The sequence below is a fragment of the Hemibagrus wyckioides genome, linkage group LG19 (assembly GCF_019097595.1).
Source record: "Hemibagrus wyckioides isolate EC202008001 linkage group LG19, SWU_Hwy_1.0, whole genome shotgun sequence".
In the NCBI taxonomy this organism is placed as follows: Eukaryota; Metazoa; Chordata; class Actinopteri; order Siluriformes; family Bagridae; genus Hemibagrus; species Hemibagrus wyckioides.
In genome coordinates this window covers 6105332-6125202 of record NC_080728.1, presented here as the reverse complement: position 1 = coordinate 6125202, position 19871 = coordinate 6105332, and the positions used below count along the sequence as shown (strand labels likewise).

Genomic DNA, 19871 nt, shown 5'->3' with positions numbered 1-19871 from the left:
ATATCATTTTTAATGCGCAAATAAACTCTTTGACGTTGCAGCAGTCAGGATTTGATTTATGAAAGGTGGAAATGAACACTTTTGCACAAGGAGGATTCAGGACACGTGAACGCTGCATTTCCCGCCCCTCTTCGCGCCTCCAAATGCGGAAGTTGCTCTAAACTGCTTCCACCCGGTCAGAGTGATCCGCTCCACGCCAAACACACACCAACACGCTGAAAATAATCCTCTTACGCAGTTCACCAACTGGAGATTCAACCCATCGACATGCATATTAAAACAGGTGAGACGTTTATTTTATTGTATACGTTGCGTCTTCCTGTCGACAGATTTGTGTGCGAGTGTGTTTTGCTTCTAAAGATTAAGCCAGCAAATTGTTGGAAAGTTCCGAGTCAACAACGCCCGAAGTGAGCCGAAGTCTTACGAAACTTCCTTACGAAAGTGTCCGAGTGTTGGAGAGTAAACACGCCGTGAACTTATACTCCGCGAATTATCCAGTGTATTTTATTTCCGAAGTCTTTATTTCTAGCTCGATGTAGATATAAATATCCGCCATGATGGCTAAGCGTCTGGTGCTCGAAGTTTGCTTTCTGGGCTAGCTAGCTAGCCAGCCATCCGTCGTAAGTATTACGTATATATATATTAACGCTTTGATGCACTTCCACGCCATATTCAAGAACCTCTCGTATATTGTTATATCTTGTAAATAAAACAAGCAACACAAAAGATCGTGCCGAACTTTCTTCAGCTAGCGTGGCCGCCTTTAATGCTAAGAAATTTCTAGGTGAAGCTTCGCGCATGCGCAGAACTCCTGCGCGCCCTTATAGAGCATGCAATAAAACGAGTCGTTGCTTAAATTTCTTTCTTCTATGTACATGTGCAAACTCGGTTTCTAATGAAACTCCTGATCAAAATAAATCATTTTAGCACGTGTCAGAAGGAGTGGAGTTCCCTATAACCACCACAGCTTGTTGTGTATTTATTGATATTTAATTTGATTTCAAATAAATAATGAATTGTTTATATTAACGTTAGGGGCGTGGCCAGGCATGCATTTCTATTTGGAGCACGATTTTCTTTAATCCAAAATGTATGTATTCCACAAATATTTCAAAGTATCATGTAAGGGAAAGCCTAAAGAACATTTGCATCATCAATGTGAAATTAAGTCTGTGTATATATATATATATATATATATATATGTAGTAAAACAGTGAACAAAGTATTGTCCTATAAGCTGAGTGCCTCTCGTGTGTGCTAAATGAGCTGGTAAATTTCTGAAGCAGAAACCATCTGGTTTTATTCACACAATGATCAATCACTTCACTGTGACTCAATTTACAAATCATCTTCTCACTTGATAAGACGAGACAGTGAACCCGGTCTTGCCCCATTGTGCACCTCAGCCCTGTGTGGAGCCATCTCAGGACACTGAATGACCGTTCACAACTAACTACAGCTGAACATATTGCTAATAGAACATAATAATCATTCCTTAAATTAGCTTTAATAATCATCATTGAAAAATATTGATCTAAAATGGCGTAATGTTTGCTCAACTCTCATATCTGTTTCCTTTAAGTAAGGAATGACCCCATAGGTGTCGGAGTTAAAGGGAAAACCTAGTAATATTTTGCAGTGAGCCACAGACCTACACAAAAGGGACAAAACTTTTGGAAGGTTGTTTTAATACTAGTAACCTGACGTCTTTCCGTCTTTCACTCTCATTATGGGGTACCGTTTTTCTTCCTCTGCTTTGTAAAAAGCACATTCAATCTACAGGAGTCAAAATAGTTCGTCGTATTATTTTAAATTCATCTACAGTTTCAGACGCAGCCTATTACTGTACCTCTTTTTTTATTCTAACACACACCGATGCACTGACCACAGGCAGCTGAGTGCATGTAAAGTGCTCCAGTTATGACACGCACAGTTCATGTTTGTTTGCTTTGGTAATATGATGGCAGATGAATGCCGTATTCATTAATAGGTTGTGTATATTGGAGATTTATGGCTTATAATGACATGCAATTGTAAGAAAACACGGAGGATGAGAGCACCGGTACACGTTCAGAACAATCAGGTACACTTCTTTTGCACAGTTTAGAGAGTGAGAGTGCTGGGATGGATCCAAAGTCAGCACCCACAACTTATATCGCACACACTGTACTCGGGGCTACTCCTTCGTGTCATTTCATCACATTTGGATACTTGTGCCTTGATACTAACATGCTGGAGATACATAGTATCCCAGGTTTGTTGGTTAACTCTGGAAAAAGTTATGCTCAGGACTGAGGGTGTGTTTTGCCCTCTTTCTTTTTTTTCTCTTCTTCCGAAAACTTTAGGTCATTCTTGACCATCATTGCTGCTCTTCAGCTATCAATAACTCCCCCATGCATTATGCCGGAGCTTCACTTCCTGTTCATTTATAGCCTGCCCTTATATGAGCCTGCCTGTCACATGCATAATGATTGACAGGCAGGAAGGCCCTGCAGCAGTTTCCACATTGGCTAATACAGCTGTAACATGTTGAAACTTTTTGTTGCTGATTAACATTCCCCATGGGCAGTAACAGATTTTATGTTCTGGTGTGTGTGGAGAAATAAACACAGCTGAGTCATAAACAGCGTTTTTATTTATTTGTTCCTTTTTTAAATGCTTACAGCATCTTTAATTTTGTGATGGGGGGGGGGCCTTAGCGTGTTGGCCAGGTTAAGAAGGACAGTATTTTCTGTACTGTTTAATCTACCTCATGAATTGAATTGTGTGCTAAAGCAGAATGAAGTATGAAGTTATGATATTTGACACAGTTCTCTTAAATTAAGCAAACAAAAAAGTGAATTGCATGTGTTTCTTTATTAGGTACCTGGGAGTCAAATAATGCAGTGTGTGAGTCGGACACGCTGTGCGACCCTGCCGTTCTCGTCTCTCCTCCCCAAGCCGAGCCACACATCCGGAACCGGCGCCTGTCCCCTGGCTCTGGCAGCTGTGGAGGAGGCGGAGGTGGCTGTGCTGCCAGAGTGGACACACTTTCCCCCCATCAGTCTTCAAACAGCCCTCCTCATGAAGGATCTTCACATGGAACTGCTCACACACAACCCTTGAACAGAGAGCACAGGGCTCAGACCAGGAGCAGAGGCCCTCGGCGTGAGGGAGCCGGTCAAAAACTCCATAAATCCTCTCAGGCACAGAAGGAGAGGTGGATGGGAGAAACGCTGTCGTCTCTCAGACCTCCGCCCGCCTTCCCAGTAAAGGACAGCCCTGCCAAGTTGCAGCCGGCGGTCAGTTATGCCTCCAAGGTGAAGGCGGGCGGACAATCTGGGGGCGTGGCCGAAGAGCCACCTGGCATCGGGGCACTTCTGCAGAATCAGTGGGGACTCAGCTTCATTACCAACGGGCCGGTGATGGAGAACTCGGTCACTGAAGACGACACGGAGCAGAGTCCACCTGCAACTGGTCATCACCTTGCTGGAGAAATGGTTTCTGAAAAATCTGTGGCTTTGCCAAGCCAGTGCGCCAAGGAACCTGATGATTCGGCACAGCTGCTGCTCACCTGTCGCCATCTAATGGAAGCTGTGCAGTATCATACACAAGGTGAGGGTGGTGTGTTTTTTTTTTTGTACTTTTACTAAATGGCCCGAGCTTAATGTTTTAACCATGCTGTGTACTCATTTTTCTCCTTTTCTTTCTTTAGAATGGAGTGCAGTTTTCAGGAAACAGAAAGAAGGTAAGAGATTTCACTCCTGCTTAAAATACAAATGTGTAGAATGAGAGAAGAAATGTGTTGATCCATGAAGGCCCCGGTCGTCTAATAACTTTAGTCTTGTAATATATTTTCCTATTTTTTTTTTTTTTACACCAATTTTACATCCTTAAGGAATCGAGATAGAGGCTGATTCATCAGTGTGTCAGATTTACATAACCGTGTTTAGTGGAGAGATAATTAACACGCACAGTTCATTATTTGCCTTGTAGGCTTTCGTGACTTTCCAAAAAACAACCATAGACTATTTTCTACAGAACTGACAGGAAAAAAAAACCAAGCATTTCTATGATTGAGGAGATTAGGAAAGTAATGATTTGCTCAGCTGTGAAGCTTGGCTGAATCTGACTCCCATTTGCGTGCAAGTGTAGGCATGCAGGTGCTCAAGATTTTTGTTGTTTTACTGAGACCATGTGAACAAGCTACTGTGAAGGGACATCGCATTTTCACAGCAAGGGGTTAACCTCATATTTAATGGTGGCATTTCACATAATTGCTGGATGTGGTGAGACGGCTCACAGGGCATGATGAGCATACCAACAAACTAATTATTTTCTGTCTATTAGGAATGTATTTCTTTCTTTTTTCCCCCCTTTTCTGAACCCTATGAATGACACGTGTGTTTCTTTTCAGATCCGGTGAAGGTCGTCTGGTACACAGACTCGTCGTAGCAGCTTGCACGACACACTTCAGCTAATTCAGTCACACACTCGTACTCCATACACACCTTCATACTCTCTAGCACACTTAAAAATTACACACAACCCCTCTCCCTACGCTTTGCACTCATCTTCACCCCCAAATACCCCATCCCTCGTGTTGAAGAAAGAAACGTCTCCGATGCATGGATGCCTTAAAACTTAACATGTGGCGTGGAGACCTTTCCACACATCCTTTATTTTATCATGGTGGAGAACACTGTTTACTTTTTTTTTTTATATATATATATAAAATATCTTTATAATGATCTGGCTATTTTATTGTACCAGGGCAAAACATTACATTACTGTAGCTTTTTTTTTTTTTTGCCCTGCTGTTTTCCCTTTTTCTCCCTCATTATAAAGTGAAGATCTCCATCTCTCTGGAACCTTGTTATTTTAGACCTTTTTCTTTTCTTTTCTTTTTTTTTTTTTTTTTGGCGTCTATGTCCCATATCTATTGTGTCTGTACCTTACATGGGTGGCATTTACTTGAGCACAGCTGGCACGGTTTGTCAGCATCGCTGCTCTTAATTTTTCCGTTCTTAGTGCTGTTTTTAAAATATTTCCACCCTAACTTGAATGTAAAATGTACAATAGAGATCTTTTAATGGGGCACTGGAAGAGATTTAAGTGAAGTGTTGCAGAATAAAAAGCAAAGTATAAAAACCATTGTCTATTTTTTATTATTGCTACCATGCAGAGAAAAGAAAGGGGGGGAAAAACTCAGGTTATCTTGTTACCTTTGGTTTTGAACCTTGTGTTTACTAAAATGTTATTAAAATTGTTTACAGTTACTTCAGTTTTAGGCTTTCCAGTTATTTTTCTTTCTTTTTCCCTAGTGCCCGTGTTGAAGTTTTAAGCGGGCAGTCACCTTTTCAGCAACAAAACTAATGGAAACGTTTTATTTAATTGTAGACGTGACATGTTCTGTACATGGCTCTGTAATCTCTAATGTGTGTATTGTCAATGCTACTGGAAGTCTGCTTTTTTGTTTCCCAGCTTAACCTCTCCAGTGTAACTTTACATTTCTGCACCTAATTTCATGGGTTACATCCTGTTACGCTTGAGCACGATCCCAGGCAGAAGACTGTTCGTTTGCTTTGTTTTGTGTAGACATACGAGTTGTTCTCAACTGTAAACTATATCTGTTTACATACATCCATAAAAAAATGTTCAGTAACAATAATCTTCAAAGCAACAAGGTTTCCCCTAAAGGTCTAAAGTGGAATACGATCAAACTGCAGCTCTTAAATGTTCATGATTTTGGTTATTTGTTGATGACTCGATAGGGAAGAAAATAAACTCAGGAACTGCACATCAGTGTTGTCTCGATGTCCATCATGCACACAATTTCTAAGGAAAATGATCTTTTTACAGCTCTGGTGAGCCTGTTTGGTTTGGCTCGTTGTGTGTTCTGAGCTGCTTTTCTGCTCACCACAGTTGTAAAGAGTGATTATTTCAGTAATCATATCAGTCATGCTGTACAGCTGTATAGAGACTTAAATTTACTGATAGTCACATCACTCTATTCTTCATTCTGGTGTCTGATGTGAACATGAACTGAAGCTTTATAGCTGAGCTTCAGCATTTTACACAACAAACCCCCACACATCATCTCTAAAGCTTAATGAGAATTAACAATAATATAAATAGTTCTATTAAGGACACTCCTCACTGCATAACCTCTGTTATAGACTCTTCTGTAGCTCTCCTCCTTCAGTGAGGTTTAGCTCTGGGGACTAAGGACGGTTAACCTTGAGTGTGAGGCATTCACACCATTTTTTAAATCTAGATTTTCACACACTTAGTATTTGCATTTTGTTTAACATCTGCTACCTCATGTATACTCGCAATGAGCCTCATTTATCATTCCTAAACAGTTTTCAGAAACCGAAGGTTTCAGAAACGCTGAATTCCTTCGCACTCATTTTATAAAGTACGAAGCATGTTCCTGACACAGCTCATTAAATATATTGATAATTAATTTCATTATAATTAAACATTAACATATGTAAATTTATTTAGTGTTCTTTAAAGCCTTTCTTTCTTTATGCTCAATATTCATTAATTAATGCAAATAATACAAAACAACTGGTTTACCTAAAATATTCTTGAGGATATTTTTTACTATCGTAGTGAACTAGCATGAGGATGTGTTTATAATAGAGATACATGTATATACTTGTATATATTCCAGATACAAAAGTGCAGCAATCCATGTATATTATGAAAGTTTTTCTGAATTTACGGTCAAATAAATAATTTAAGAATTAATCAGTCTGTATCCAGCTTGCTAAATGATGGCCTTTGCAATATAGACAGATCCACAACATCTAATCTAATTAACTGTACTCTTACCTTTGAGTGTTCCGTTGGTCTCATCTGACCACAGAAAGTAAATACACCTGTATCTTCTAGACTGGTTCATTCAGCTCTAATTGTTGTAGGTCCTAATAGTGCAGCTATTGCCTGATTTATGTAGTTCAAGACACTTTTGTTCGATTTCCTTTGTGTATTGTCTAAACTTCCACATGTCGATGAATAACTATGGGAATCTGACCTCTGTGTGGCCTCACATTTACCCACGACTGAAACAGGAAGTACAGGATGGCTGCTTAAGAATCCCTGAAACGCTTAAAAAAAATTCAAATATAATCGAGTTTATTAATTTTTTTTTTTTTTACTTAAATTTGTTTTAATAGTTTGCAGGTGAAGCCAAATACCCATAAAACATTTTTTCCCCAAAACCACATAATTCTGCAACTATCTATATAAATACATTTCAGATGCAGTGAATTCAGAAAGAGTAGAATAATTAGTTTATGCTCTTGTAACAAACAAATTATTTCTTTCTAAAAAAAATATATATATACCATTTTAGCTTTGGGGTGAAAAAACAGTAGTACTGAGACACTACATATACTACTCTACATATGCACATGACAGCATTTCATAAGGTTTCATCATTTTTTTGCAACTGCTGCTGATTTAAACCAATATGGAAACCAAAACATAACAAAACCATCCTATCAAAAGTTCATGGGCAGAAATTTGCTGCCAATAATTTGACCGCAGTTATGTGACAGTATACACATCAAAATCCTATTTTTTTTTTTTTAAAAACCTGACAAAATAGATATCAGTCTCTCCAGGTAACTTCCACTTCATCTGTCCTGTACCTGATAAAAAAAACCCAGACAAAAATATATCTTTACCAAAGAATTCAGGCCAAACAATACACTGCCTTAAGGGTTACACACTATGACTTGCCCAGTATATGTATCATCTGTAGTGGAAATTAAGTCCATATAATTCAAGAAAATAGACAAAATACAGACTCTTACCTTTGTGTGATCCAGGAATCAGACAGCTCTGTTACCTGCCCCATGCGGAACATCTCCCAGCCAGCTTGTGCGATCATTGCTCCATTGTCAATGCAGAACCTTACAACCATGTCAAAGATTTGAGCATTTCAGCATGCACAAGGTATTAAAAGTAGTGCTAAATTAGTGTGGCGCTGGCAACCCATACACATGATACAGATACTAAACTCACCTCTCATCTGTGGCGAAGAGATGAGCTCCTCTCTCCTCACACATAATGCCCATCATCTCCTGCAGACGGAGGTTACCTACACCAGGAAGCACGGAGCAACTCAGATACTGACCCAACCAGAGCGTTTGAGCATGTGAGGTCAGTGAAATGTGTCAATATGAAATATAGATCACTCACAGCCGACTCCTCCAACGATGAGGACCTCCTGGGAGCCGCAGTGAGCCATGGCGCGTTCTGTGATCTCCACCAGCATGGAGAAAAGTGTTTCCTGCAGAACAGAGAGAGTTCTTCAAATAAACATATCCAGGAATATCAATTACATGTGAAAGAGGAATTCAGTCCTTGCCTGAAGAGAGAAGCACAGGTCCTCTGCTGTGCACTGCCCAGAACTCAACATCTTGTTTGCCATCTCCTGCAGAAAACCAACATCAGAGCAAATTCACTAAATAAACTCATTACATGAGCTGTACAATTACACAGAGTTTATTTTATTTTATTATTCACACATTGTATGTGACAGAGCATACCGGACTTTGCTATTTTATTATTTAAGTCACTTAAATTGGTGTAAATTACATTATAATAGAGCACTTTATTAGGAACATCGGCACACCTAACCAAGAGGAAAAGCAGCTCAGAATGCAGAACATGTAGACGCACGAGGATGATGAGCTACAACAGCAGAAGACCATGTCAGGTTCCAGTTCAGTCAGTGAAGAACAGAAAGCTGAGGTTGCAGTAGCCACAGACTCACCAAAACTAGACAGCTGACAAACATGTGAAGACTAAAAAATTCAACTTGGTCTGATGAATCTCATTGTCTGCTAAGGCACACAGATGGCAGGGTCAGAATTCAGGATTAACAGCATGACCATGACCATCCATGGACTCAACCTGCCTTGGTGTCAACTGTCTTGGTGTAACAAGTTTGTTACAGAAAAAACATGTAGTAGAGGTTGGGCTTGGCCCCTTAGTTCCAGTGAAAGGAACACTTAGTGCTTCAGCATACCAAGACATTTTGGACAATTTCCTCCTCCCAACCTGATAGAACACCTTTGGGATGAATTAGAGCGGAGACTGTGAGCCAGAACTTCTTGTCCAACATCAGTGTCTGACCTCACAAATGCACTTCTAGAGGAATGGTCAAAAAGTCCCATAAACACACTCCTAAACCTCGTGGAAAGCCTCCCCAGAAGAGCTGAAGCTGTTATAGCTGCAAAGGGTGGGACAACTCCATATTACATTCATGTGCAGGTAAAGACAGATGTCCCAGTTTTGGTCTGGCTCGCAGTCTCCACTCTAATTCATCCCAAAGGTGTTCTATCAGGTTGAGGTCAGGACTCTGTGCAGACCAGTCAAGTTCCTCCACACCACACAACTCGTTGATCCATGTCTTTATGGACCTTGCTTTGTGCACTGGTGTGCAGTCATGTTGGAACAGGAAGGGGTCATCCCCAAACTGTTCCCACAAAGTTGGGAGCATGAAATTGTCCAAAATGTCTTGGTATGAAGCTGAAGCATTAAGAGTTCCTTTCACTGGAACTAAGGGGCCAAGCCCAACCCCTGAAGTCAATGATTTGGAGGGGTGTCCCAAAACTTTTGGCAATATTGTGTATATTGTTACTGTTCTCTCGATAGGTGTCAATAATTCTAGATATGATTGTACGTACACAGCCTAAATCTGTAAAAAAATTATTGTTGAGGCCATGATTTCTTCAGATGAATGAAATAGAATAGCCATGTTTAAGAGTCTAAGAAATACTAAAATAATCCAAGCTTATTATACACCACAAAATACCTCAATGTACGATAAAATCCCAGAGAACGAAACGTCCATTCCCTTCACTGTGTATGGAAGCTCTATATACTGCTTGCCCCTTAAAAAGAAAAACAAACCGGTCAGTAAATCAAAATATAAAGTGACCTCTAATCATAGTGCAAAAATAAGTCAAGTATTATTAAGTACAGTAATATTACAATTATATTAGGACAATAATATTTTCCCACAATAAATCACATCCTGAAGTGTTTTATTCCACTTGCACCAGCAATTAACCACACAAATACACTATATTGCCAAAAGTATTCGCTCACCTGCCTTGACTTGCATATGAACTTAAGTGACATCCCATTCCTAATCCATAGGGTTCAATATGACGTCGGTCCACCCTTTGCAGCTATAACAGCTTCAACTCTTCTGGGAAGGCTGTCCACAAGGTTTAGGAGTGTGTTTATGGGAATTTTTGACCATTCTTCCAGAAGCGCATTTGTGAGGTCACACACTGATGTTGGACGAGAAGGCCTGGCTCTCAGGCTCCGCTCTAATTCATCCCAAAGGTGTTCTATCGGGTTGAGGTCAGGACTCTGTGCAGGCCAGTCAAGTTCCTCCACACCAGACTCTGTCATCCATGTCTTTATGGACCTTGCTTTGTGCACTGGTGCACAGTCATGTTGGAAGAGGAAGGGGCCAGCTCCAAACTATTCCCACAAAGTTGGGAGCATGGAATTGTCCAAAATGTCTTGGTATGCTGAAGCATTCAGAGTTCCTTTCACTGGAACTAAGGGGCCAAGCCCAGCTCCTGAAAAACAACCCTACACCATAATCCCCCCTCCACCAAACTTTACACTTGGCACAGTGCAGTCAGACAAGTACCGTTCTCCTGGCAACCGCCAAACCCAGACTCGTCCATCAGATTGCCAGATGGAGAAGCGCGATTCGTCACTCCAGAGAACGCGTCTCCACTGCTCTAGAGTCCAGCGGCGGCGTGCTTTACACCACTGCATCCGACGCTTTGCATTGCACTTGGTGATGTATGGCTTGGATGCAGCTGCTCGGCCATGGAAACCCATTCCATGAAGCTCTCTGCGCACTGTTCTTGAGCTAATCTGAAGGCCACATGAAGTTTGGAGGTCTGTAGCGATTGACTCTGCAGAAAGTTGGCGACCTCTTCGCACTATGCACCTCAGCATCCGCTGACCCCGCTCCGTCAGTTTACGTGGCCTACCACTTCGTGGCTGAGTTGCTGTCGTTCCCAAACACTTCCACGTTCTTATAATACAGCTGACAGTTGACTGTGGAATATTTAGGAGCGAGGAAATTTCACGACTGGATTTGTTGCACAGGTGGCATCCTATCACAGTTCCACGCTGGAATTCACTGAGCTCCTGAGAGCGACCCATTCTTTCACAAATGTTTGTAAAAACAGTCTGCATGCCTAGGTGCTTGATTTTATACACCTGTGGCCATGGAAGTGATTGGAACACCTGATTCTGATTATTTGGATGGGTGAGCGAATACTTTTGGCAATATAGTGTATATACATTTTAATTTACTAAAGAACAAATTCTCTAACCAGCCTGTCTTTATTCTCTCTCTTGATGTGAATAACACAGTTTGTTACCAAGAAAACCACAAAGCCCTCCATCGTGAAGACTTTCTCAGATTGAACAATTGAGGGCATTAATATATAATCAGTGACTGGAATTACAGCATCACTACTGTCAGAGCTGCAGGTATAGAAAATGACTCAACATCTTCTGACCAATCAGATCTGAGAATTCAACAGCAATGTTATGTAATGTATTAGATACTGTATAACAGTGCTCTTTATACACGTTTCTATAATATATAACTATCTAATTGACAACACAAACACTGAAAAGTGATCACTATACACTTCTGTATCTAGACTTACTTCTTTGCCAGTTGTTCAATGTTGTAGCCAGGACTGGGGTCATTGGATATCTGTGTGAGGGGGAAAGGGAATGTGTGATAATGTCTAAGATGTATAAATACCCTTTAACACCAGATAAAATAACATCACGTGAAAGAATAAAATAATGTAAGAAAAATGCTGACCTTAATGACTCTGGCAAATCGATCCAAGCAGTTTCCCACAGCAATGTCTATAGTTTCCCCAAAAATTCTGTATCGTCTTTCAGAGTAAGCGATCACCTATAAGGAAAAAAATGTAACCACTGCCTTGGGTACTTTGGTGTTTTCAAGAAGATATGTATATAACTGAAGCAGATCAATCTCTAACTCCCACCTGAGTATTACCGCCACTGACATACAGCACTGTGGGATTGTTAGCACCCGTGATCAGTCGGCCCATTTCAATGTGTCCGATGCAGTGATTCACGCCCACTAATGGCTTTCCCCAGAGCTGTGCGACTGTCCTAGCCACCAAAGCCACAGTGAGCAGCGGGGCGCCCATCCCTGGCCCTGGACACGTAATCATGATGATGGGTGTTAGAATGAAGTGTCTAAAGTGACTAAAGGTTTTAGACATTTACCTTTGGTGTATGCTACACAGTCAATATCTGCAGGCTTTAAACCAGCTTCATCTAGTGCTTCCCGGAGAACAGTCAGAATAACAGCACGATGATGTTTGGCTGTTTCTCTTGGCAGGAAACCTAGAAGGAAATTAGTTTACAGATGACAATCAATCAACATTGCAGTTTAGAGAACTCTAAGTTGGCTGTTTATGAGATGAATTCTTAACACAGATATTGTCAACTGAATATACAGAACAATTACTGTACACCTGCATATTCATGTAGTATCCATTCAGCCAATCAGGTTGCAGAAGAACAGTACATACAATCACGCAGATGCAGATCGATGTTCACATGAATAGGGGAAAGTGTGATCTGATCTCTGTGACTAAACCTGAACTGGACAGATCACCTGGTCTTTTTTCCACTCTTCAACTGAATGAGTCTGTACCCAAGATCACCTTAGACTCTTGTTTTTAGCACACAAGAGTGGAACCTGACGTAGTCTTTTGCTTTTGTAGCTCATCCACCTCAAGGTTTAATGTTTTGTGCATGCTGAGATGCTTTTGATGGGTCTAAAATGTGATTATTTGAGTAACTATAGAATTCCTTATAGTGATTTCCTCTCTCACCAACAAGGCATTTCCACCCACAGAACTGTTTTTGCATCATTCTGTTGTGTGTAAAAATCCTAGGAAATCAGCAGTTTTTGAAACACTCAAATCATCTGGTACTAACAACCCTATCACATTTAGTCACAGACTTTCTCTTCATTCATGTGAACATTAACTGACTCTCCTGACCTGACTGTAGTTATTTTTCTGTTGCCACATGATGGGCTGATTCGATAACTGCAGGTGCTTCTAATACAGCAGATGATATTACAATTTTTGAGAATATCATTGCTTCCTCATAATTATATATTCTAACAATGTTGTATACTCATATAAACTTGTAATTTTTGTAATATAGAAACTTAAAACCAGCACACCAGTGAGATAAATGTCATTTTACCTACCTTGACCAGGTGGAGTAATATAGGTACGTCTGGGGTTTGACAACACTTCCCCATCCCTTATAATCCCTATGCCAATCTTATTGGCACTGCCCTCAAAACCAATAACCACAGTCATGGCTCCTGTTAAAACAGAATTTAAAAAATTTATTATAAATTTTACACCTACTATAACAAAAAATTTAAATAAAAAAAAGACTGAAAAAAAGATCGAAGTTAAACAAATGAATGAATAAAATCAAATTTTTATTTAACAGTATCTGTGGAGTCAGGACCATAATTTTCACTGATAGTGTTCATGTGGAATTTACTCACAACCCATATGTTGTTCTTCCCCAAACTGTTGCCCATAAATGCATAGAATTTCTACAGAATGTACATGAGCCCCCGTTCCAGCATGACAAAGCCCCTGTGCACAAAGCCCCTGAGCCCCATGAAGACATGGTGTGTTAAGGTTAGAGTGGAAGAACTGGAGTGTCCTGCACAGAGTCCTGACTCTGACTCAACCCCACTGAACACCTTTAGGATGAATTGGAACACCGACTGAACCCCAGACCTCCTCACTCTTACAGCATCAGTGTCTGATCTCAGTAATGCTCTTGTAGCTGAATAATCACTAATCCCCACAAACATGCTCCAACATCTAGTGGAAAGCCTTCACAGGAGAGTGGAGCTCATTATAACAGCACACACAGAGTGAATAAACCTGGGATGAGATGTTCAATAAGCACATATGGGTGTGATGTTCAGGTGTCACAAAGCTTTGGCCTTATAGTGTACACCAACCAGGCATAACATTATGGCCACCTGCCTAATATTGTGTTGGTCCCCCCCTTTTTCTGCTGAAAACTGCCCCGCTGTTCACTTGCTGCCGAATCATTATCCCACCCACTCAATGGTGCCATGATGAGGAGATTATCAGTGTTACTCACTTCACCTGTCAGTGCTCATAATGTTATGCCTGATCGGTGTATATATTGATACATGAAGTATGTATTGATGACTGACTCTTTACAAAATGTTTATTAAAACCATTTGCAAAGAACATTTGGCATAATATGCTTACAACATGAAACCTTTGTCCAAACCTTACATTTAATTTAAAAGCTTATAATAGGCATATGATAAGAAACCAGCTGAAGCATTCATACTAGAGCTAGGAGTCGACTCTTTGCACGAAACTTGATTCACCTCAATTTCTTGCAATCCCAAATGTAACCTGGGAGATTTCGCAGTCTGACTAGACCAATACCATTTCCCACAACATAAGCACCTGTATTCAGTAAAGGTTAAATCGCGAATTGAGAATAAAAATATGTGGAAAAGTCTAGAGCGATTCACGGACACCTGGCAACGGAATCGGAGTCGTTTACAATATTCAGAAGTCGAGCAGCCAGTTAAGTCAGCAAAGTGCAGCCTCTGCAATCCCAAATAAACAGACATGTTGACTATTAGCCTCGAGTACATTTTAACACATCACACTTGATGGCTATGTATTATAAAACAGTTAAATATGCAGTGAATTATTTTCTTTTAAAACCAGGTAAGCTATCTTTACCTACTCGTCTCCACACTACTAGCAGCCCCTCTTAACCGCTTCCTTTAGGACCATAACAACATTTATAGGTGTCTGTCTTGTTTCTGGAAAAATATATATATTTATTTACACTTTTATTCAGGTTAACTAAAGTGCTAGATGGAACAATAAATCATCGATTTATTTTTGACTTAGTAGAGATTTACATGACTTCTGAACGATCTAGTTGAAACGTGCATATTGTTTTAAGTCAGGCAAAGATTAGGTCAGCGCAGTGCGGGCGAACATGTGCAGCACTCTGAGCACAAAGCTTTGGCGCACACACACTGCACTCCTCAACTCTACTGCTATTTGTTTTAACTGTGGCTTTGTTTGGTAAGATTTTTTTCTCTTTAAATCACCTTTTGCACAAAAAACGCAACTGTTCCTTCTAAAAAAATCTACTGCAATAGCACGTGCATATTAAATAACGGTGGATGTTTGTATGCGGCTTATGTTATTAGTTCATTCAGGCCGCTAATTTAGCTACAGGCTATCATTATCATTCTTAGTAATAATGTCAAATAATATATATATTGCTCAAGGCATCAAATGTTAACTTGTTGGCTAAGCTTCATGCATGAAGCCACTGCACACTGATGATCAATAACCTGATTTGTTTACAAATAGACTCGTGTATAACCTCGTTGCATGCTCGCGGCTTGTAAGGGCTGCACACATCTATCTATCGTATCCCAGGCGTGATCGACATTGCATGGCAGAGGATTGCTATTTATGCAAATCAGAGGTTAAAAGGCGAGTTTATTGTATGTTTTAGGAGCATTCTGACCCTGTATGTCTCTATTTCTCTCCCCCTGCAGGTGTGCGCGTGCGTCTGTGTCTGTGTGCGCGTGTTGTGTGTAGTCTGAGAAGCATGTCGAAGAGAGCGAAGAAAAACCAGGAGGCTTCTGCAGAAGCAGGAAACGACAACGGTACAGGTAATGATCCCTAAAAAGGGAGAAAACAGTAGTAGCTAGAAGTCGCCGGATGACGTCACGGCCTCATTTGCATATGAATGTATTCCACATGATCACCGACATATCGAATTACTAACATGGGTGCATGAGTTTATTTAGAGCAACATATTGAGTTTTATCGCAGTAGAAAGTGATATTTCTGGAATAAGTTGTTTCTAAGAGAAATAAGTCGTTTTTGGTCATGGGATCTTTTTTATAAATGAAAGTTAAGCATTTACGAAATACTTTCTATCAAGAATGCAGATGGAAGTGAGTAGGAAGTGATGAATGATCACTTTTATTACTTGTAAATATCTCCAATAATAGATATTACAATGAAAAACTAAGATATGTGAGAAGGGTAAACAATGGTGACCAGTGATTGGTCAGTGGAAATAATGGTGACCAGTGATTGGTCAAATACAAATTTGATTTATCACATACAAAATCATGCAGTACTACATGTAGTAAAATGCTCCTTGTTACCAGAGAGGAACATAAAAAAGTGGGAACAATGGCGACCAGTGACTGGTCAGAGGGAACAATGGCGACCAGTGACCGGTCAGAGGGAACAATGGCGACCAGTGACCGGTCAGAGGTGAATAATGGCGACCAGTGACCGGTCAGAGGTGAATAATGGCGACCAGTGACCGGTCAGTGGTGAATAATGGCGACCAGTGACCGGTCAGTGGTGAATAATGGCGACCAGTGACCGGTCAGTGGTGAATAATGGCGACCAGTGACCGGTCAGTGGTGAATAATGGCGACCAGTGACCGGTCAGTGGTGAATAATGGCGACCAGTGACCGGTCAGTGGTGAATAATGGCGACCAGTGACCGGTCAGTGGTGAATAATGGCGACCAGTGACCGGTCAGTGGTGAATAATGGCGACCAGTGACCGGTCAGTGGTGAATAATGGCGACCAGTGACCGGTCAGTGGTGAATAATGGCGACCAGTGACCGGTCAGTGGTGAATAATGGCGACCAGTGACCGGTCAGTGGTGAATAATGGCGACCAGTGACCGGTCAGTGGTGAATAATGGCGACCAGTGACCGGTCAGTGGTGAATAATGGCGACCAGTGACCGGTCAGTGGTGAATAATGGCGACCAGTGACCGGTCAGTGGTGAAAAATGGCGACCAGTGACCGGTCAGTGGTGAAAAATGGCGACCAGTGATTGGTTATTGGGATAAATCACTAGATTTCTCTCTAAGATCTTCTGTAAATTAAAGTTAAAGTAACTAGTAATCTATTAACAAAATCTGAATGTTAGCATGTCTGTTTGATGTCTGTGACTGTGTTTGATCATTTCCATAAATGACAGAACCACCAGCAAAGAAAGGAAAGAAGGCGAAGGAACCCGAAGCCCCAGTGTTGTATGAAGACCCTCCAGATAAACTAACCAGCAAGGATGGCCGTGCAGCCAACACCAAGATAACCTCTTGGAATGTAGATGGCCTGCGTGCCTGGGTTAAGAAGAAGGGGCTTGATGTAAGTGTAAAATAGACCTTTGCATTTGGACACACATGGGTAGATCAGTTCTGAAGATTTTTTTGTTTTTATTTTCTTTCAGTGCATACTGTGTTCTTTAATTACATTCTGTCTGCTTAATGCATGCCATCTTGTGTTGGTCTCTACCTACAGTGGGTGCGTCAGGAGGCTCCAGATGTGCTTTGTCTTCAGGAGACTAAGTGTGCTGAGAAGGCTTTACCAGCAGAAATCACCTCTATGCCCGAGTATCCATATAAGTACTGGGCAGGCTCAGAAGATAAAGAAGGTTACAGTGGAGTGGCCATGCTCTGCAAGACCGAGCCTCTTAAAGTCACGTATGGCATTGGTGAGTGCTGTTAGCGCAATTTCATTTGTGATTTCATAAGCGAGCAGGCTTTTGATGTTTATTTTTGCCAAGAAAAAATAGAAAATGCAAAAGTATCTCTTGCAGCAGGGTGGAGTCTGACCAAATGTCCATTGGCGTGGAGAGAAATGTGTGGTGCCTGCTAGATAAGTGTGTTTGTTATAGCAGCATATGGATTAGGATTGTTTCTCAGTAGTGTAAACCAGATTTAATGTACTCTGATGTTTTTTCCAGGCAAATTGTTTATAATTTATTGTTAAATTTATAAATACCTACATGTTCCAAAAGTAAGATTATATTAAAACATGTTACTAAACAAATTAGCATAACATTTTGATTGAAGTTACTACAATAATGTTTAATTTTGGCACAAAACTGCCTCCAAATATTGATCTCTGGTATTATTGAACTAGAAGTCTAATTTTTTACCGTACATGAGATTTATTTATTGTATGTAGATTTACTTTGCATCAGTTTTTAATTCAGTTGTAAGGAAAATGCTCACATAAGGACTTAGTTCAGCATATTATATTACATGATGTTGGTTTACTGCTGAAATAGGAATCAGTAGGAATATGGGATTTTATAGTGGACATCTCTAGATGTATTGTTCTTAGCCATTAAATGTAGTGTGAATTGTTTAGAGGAGTACTGTATATTAACATAATTGCTAAATTGAAATTGTTCCTTCAATCGTGTTACAATTATTTATACTGCACTAAATTTCAGTTGTGAGCTTAATTAATCAGTTAACCTGAGCGTTCACTCCTCCTGCAGGTAAAGAGGAGCATGATAAAGAGGGCCGTGTGATCACTGCAGAGTTCGCTTCCTACTTCCTGGTTACTGCATACGTGCCCAATGCCAGCCGTGGCCTGGTTCGCCTCGACTACCGCAAAACATGGGATGTAGATTTCCGTGAATATCTGAGCAACCTGGACAAAAGCAAGCCCTTGGTGCTGTGTGGTGACCTAAATGTGGCCCATCAGGAGATCGACCTGAAGAACCCCAAAGGCAACCGTAAAAACGCAGGCTTTACTCCCGAAGAGCGTGAGGGTTTCAGCCAGCTCCTGGCTGCTGGGTTTATCGATAGCTTCCGTGAGCTGTATCCAGAGCAGACCCATGCCTACACCTTCTGGACGTACATGATGAATGCGCGGGCCAAGAACGTGGGCTGGCGCTTGGACTACTTCGTGCTCTCTACTGCTTTGCTCCCGAGCTTGTGTGACAGCAAGATTCGTAACACAGCCATGGGGAGTGACCACTGCCCCATCACCCTTCATCTGGCTTTATAAACACATGACCATATCTGTCATTATGGGTTCAGGTTCATATTCACTACTTGCTAAGTGAAGCAGTTGTTTCACCTTTTTCCGTGTAGATTGAGGCAAACAATTCATTGAAATATTTTACATAATAAAAAGCCCAGACCTTTAATTAGGCCATTAGAGCTAATAGGGGAACAGACAGTAGTTTCGAGTTTGTAGTTATGTTGCAGATATTATTCCTAATGTGTTTTTTTTTTTTTTTTTTTTTTACTGTATTTAGTTCTTATAAATCTCCAAAAGAAGCCCAGAGTATGATGGAGACCTTCATCTTCTGACATCTGTCTTGTATCATTCCATGAAGCAGATGTAATGACTTAACATTCTTGTCCATGTTGTGAAAAGGAGAAAAAATGTACTCCTGCTCAAAAACAAAGCATAGTTCATGTTCACCTGGATCAATTTTCACAAAAGTAATGAGACTTTACCACCAAATGTTGCATTTCTGAACCTTTTAGAACCACACTTTTTAACCACCAGTGTTTCTATAGCTGTATGACTGAATTAATGACCAAAGCTGTGTGCAGTTGGCAGGTTTCCACACAAATAACTTGGTTTCGCTGCATTAAATGCAAGGTGATTGTATTTGGGTTTCAGGTATAAACTTCTTACAATGTCTGATTCCTTTACCTTCAATTAGCAGTTGCTTTGTAATCATCTTCACTGTGCTTTCTACTCTTACTGCAAAACAGATGATTTTTTTTATTCACTTCTGTTGAACAAAAATAAATTGCTGAACAAAAGGCACTTATTGTTTTCGTGTCTTCTTTTGACATCTATTGATGGTTAGTGAAGGCCATGTTATGTGGAAGTTTTATTACTCAAGTAAGAGTTGCCAGTTAAATAATTC

General features: G+C 40.5%; 3 protein-coding genes across 6 annotated transcripts; 2 read left to right on the top strand and 1 right to left on the bottom strand.

Annotated features, from left to right (window-relative positions):
- The first annotated feature begins 125 nt into the window (after nt 1–125).
- Nucleotides 126–5784, top strand: si:ch211-214j24.10 (uncharacterized protein LOC558894 homolog). Its single transcript, XM_058416631.1, has 4 exons — nt 126–283; nt 2863–3594; nt 3695–3727; nt 4397–5784. Exons 1-4 carry the CDS (start codon nt 268–270, stop codon nt 4432–4434), a joined length of 819 nt encoding a protein of 272 aa, XP_058272614.1. The 5' UTR covers nt 126–267; the 3' UTR covers nt 4435–5784.
- A 1535-nt stretch (nt 5785–7319) lies between these two features.
- On the bottom strand, nt 7320–14934 carry osgep (O-sialoglycoprotein endopeptidase). Of its 4 annotated transcripts, none has more exons than XM_058416625.1 (12): nt 14871–14934; nt 13316–13435; nt 12316–12435; nt 12069–12244; nt 11879–11974; nt 11715–11764; nt 9818–9896; nt 8366–8431; nt 8197–8287; nt 8020–8095; nt 7809–7907; nt 7320–7643 (listed from the first exon to the last, which is right to left on the bottom strand). In XM_058416625.1, exons 2-12 carry the CDS (start codon nt 13428–13430, stop codon nt 7604–7606), a joined length of 1008 nt encoding a protein of 335 aa, XP_058272608.1. In that variant the 5' UTR covers nt 13431–13435; nt 14871–14934; the 3' UTR covers nt 7320–7603. The 4 variants fall into 4 exon arrangements, with proteins under 4 accessions (XP_058272608.1, XP_058272609.1, XP_058272610.1 ...); XM_058416626.1 differs by having other exon boundaries at nt 14875–14924; XM_058416627.1 differs by lacking the exon at nt 14871–14934 and adding an exon at nt 14660–14711.
- Nucleotides 14935–15125: 191 nt separating this feature from the next.
- On the top strand, nt 15126–19768 carry apex1 (APEX nuclease (multifunctional DNA repair enzyme) 1). The gene is made up of 5 exons (XM_058416630.1): nt 15126–15224; nt 15710–15826; nt 17169–17335; nt 17489–17681; nt 18477–19768. The coding sequence occupies exons 2-5, from the start codon at nt 15763–15765 to the stop codon at nt 18989–18991; spliced, it is 939 nt and encodes a 312-aa protein (XP_058272613.1). The 5' UTR covers nt 15126–15224; nt 15710–15762; the 3' UTR covers nt 18992–19768.
- The last annotated feature ends 103 nt before the right edge of the window (nt 19769–19871 follow it).

Bases quoted from the DNA above. Each gene is read 5' to 3' on its own strand.
- si:ch211-214j24.10 (XM_058416631.1), top strand. The intron at 3,595-3,694 runs GTGAGGGTGGTG...TTCTTTCTTTAG, and splicing joins TGTGCAGTATCATACACAAG to AATGGAGTGCAGTTTTCAGG. The intron at 3,728-4,396 runs GTAAGAGATTTC...GTTTCTTTTCAG, and splicing joins TTTCAGGAAACAGAAAGAAG to ATCCGGTGAAGGTCGTCTGG.
- osgep (XM_058416625.1), bottom strand. From the start codon at position 13,430: ATGACTGTGGTTATTGGTTTTGAGGGCAGTGCCAATAAGATTGGCATA. The intron at 11,765-11,878 runs GTCAGCATTTTT...CCCCTCACACAG, and splicing joins GATTTGCCAGAGTCATTAAG to ATATCCAATGACCCCAGTCC. The intron at 8,096-8,196 runs GTGAGTGATCTA...TTCCTGGTGTAG, and splicing joins CATCGTTGGAGGAGTCGGCT to GTAACCTCCGTCTGCAGGAG.
- apex1 (XM_058416630.1), top strand. From the start codon at position 15,763: ATGTCGAAGAGAGCGAAGAAAAACCAGGAGGCTTCTGCAGAAGCAGGA. The intron at 15,827-17,168 runs GTAATGATCCCT...CATAAATGACAG, and splicing joins AGGAAACGACAACGGTACAG to AACCACCAGCAAAGAAAGGA. The intron at 17,336-17,488 runs GTAAGTGTAAAA...CTCTACCTACAG, and splicing joins TTAAGAAGAAGGGGCTTGAT to TGGGTGCGTCAGGAGGCTCC.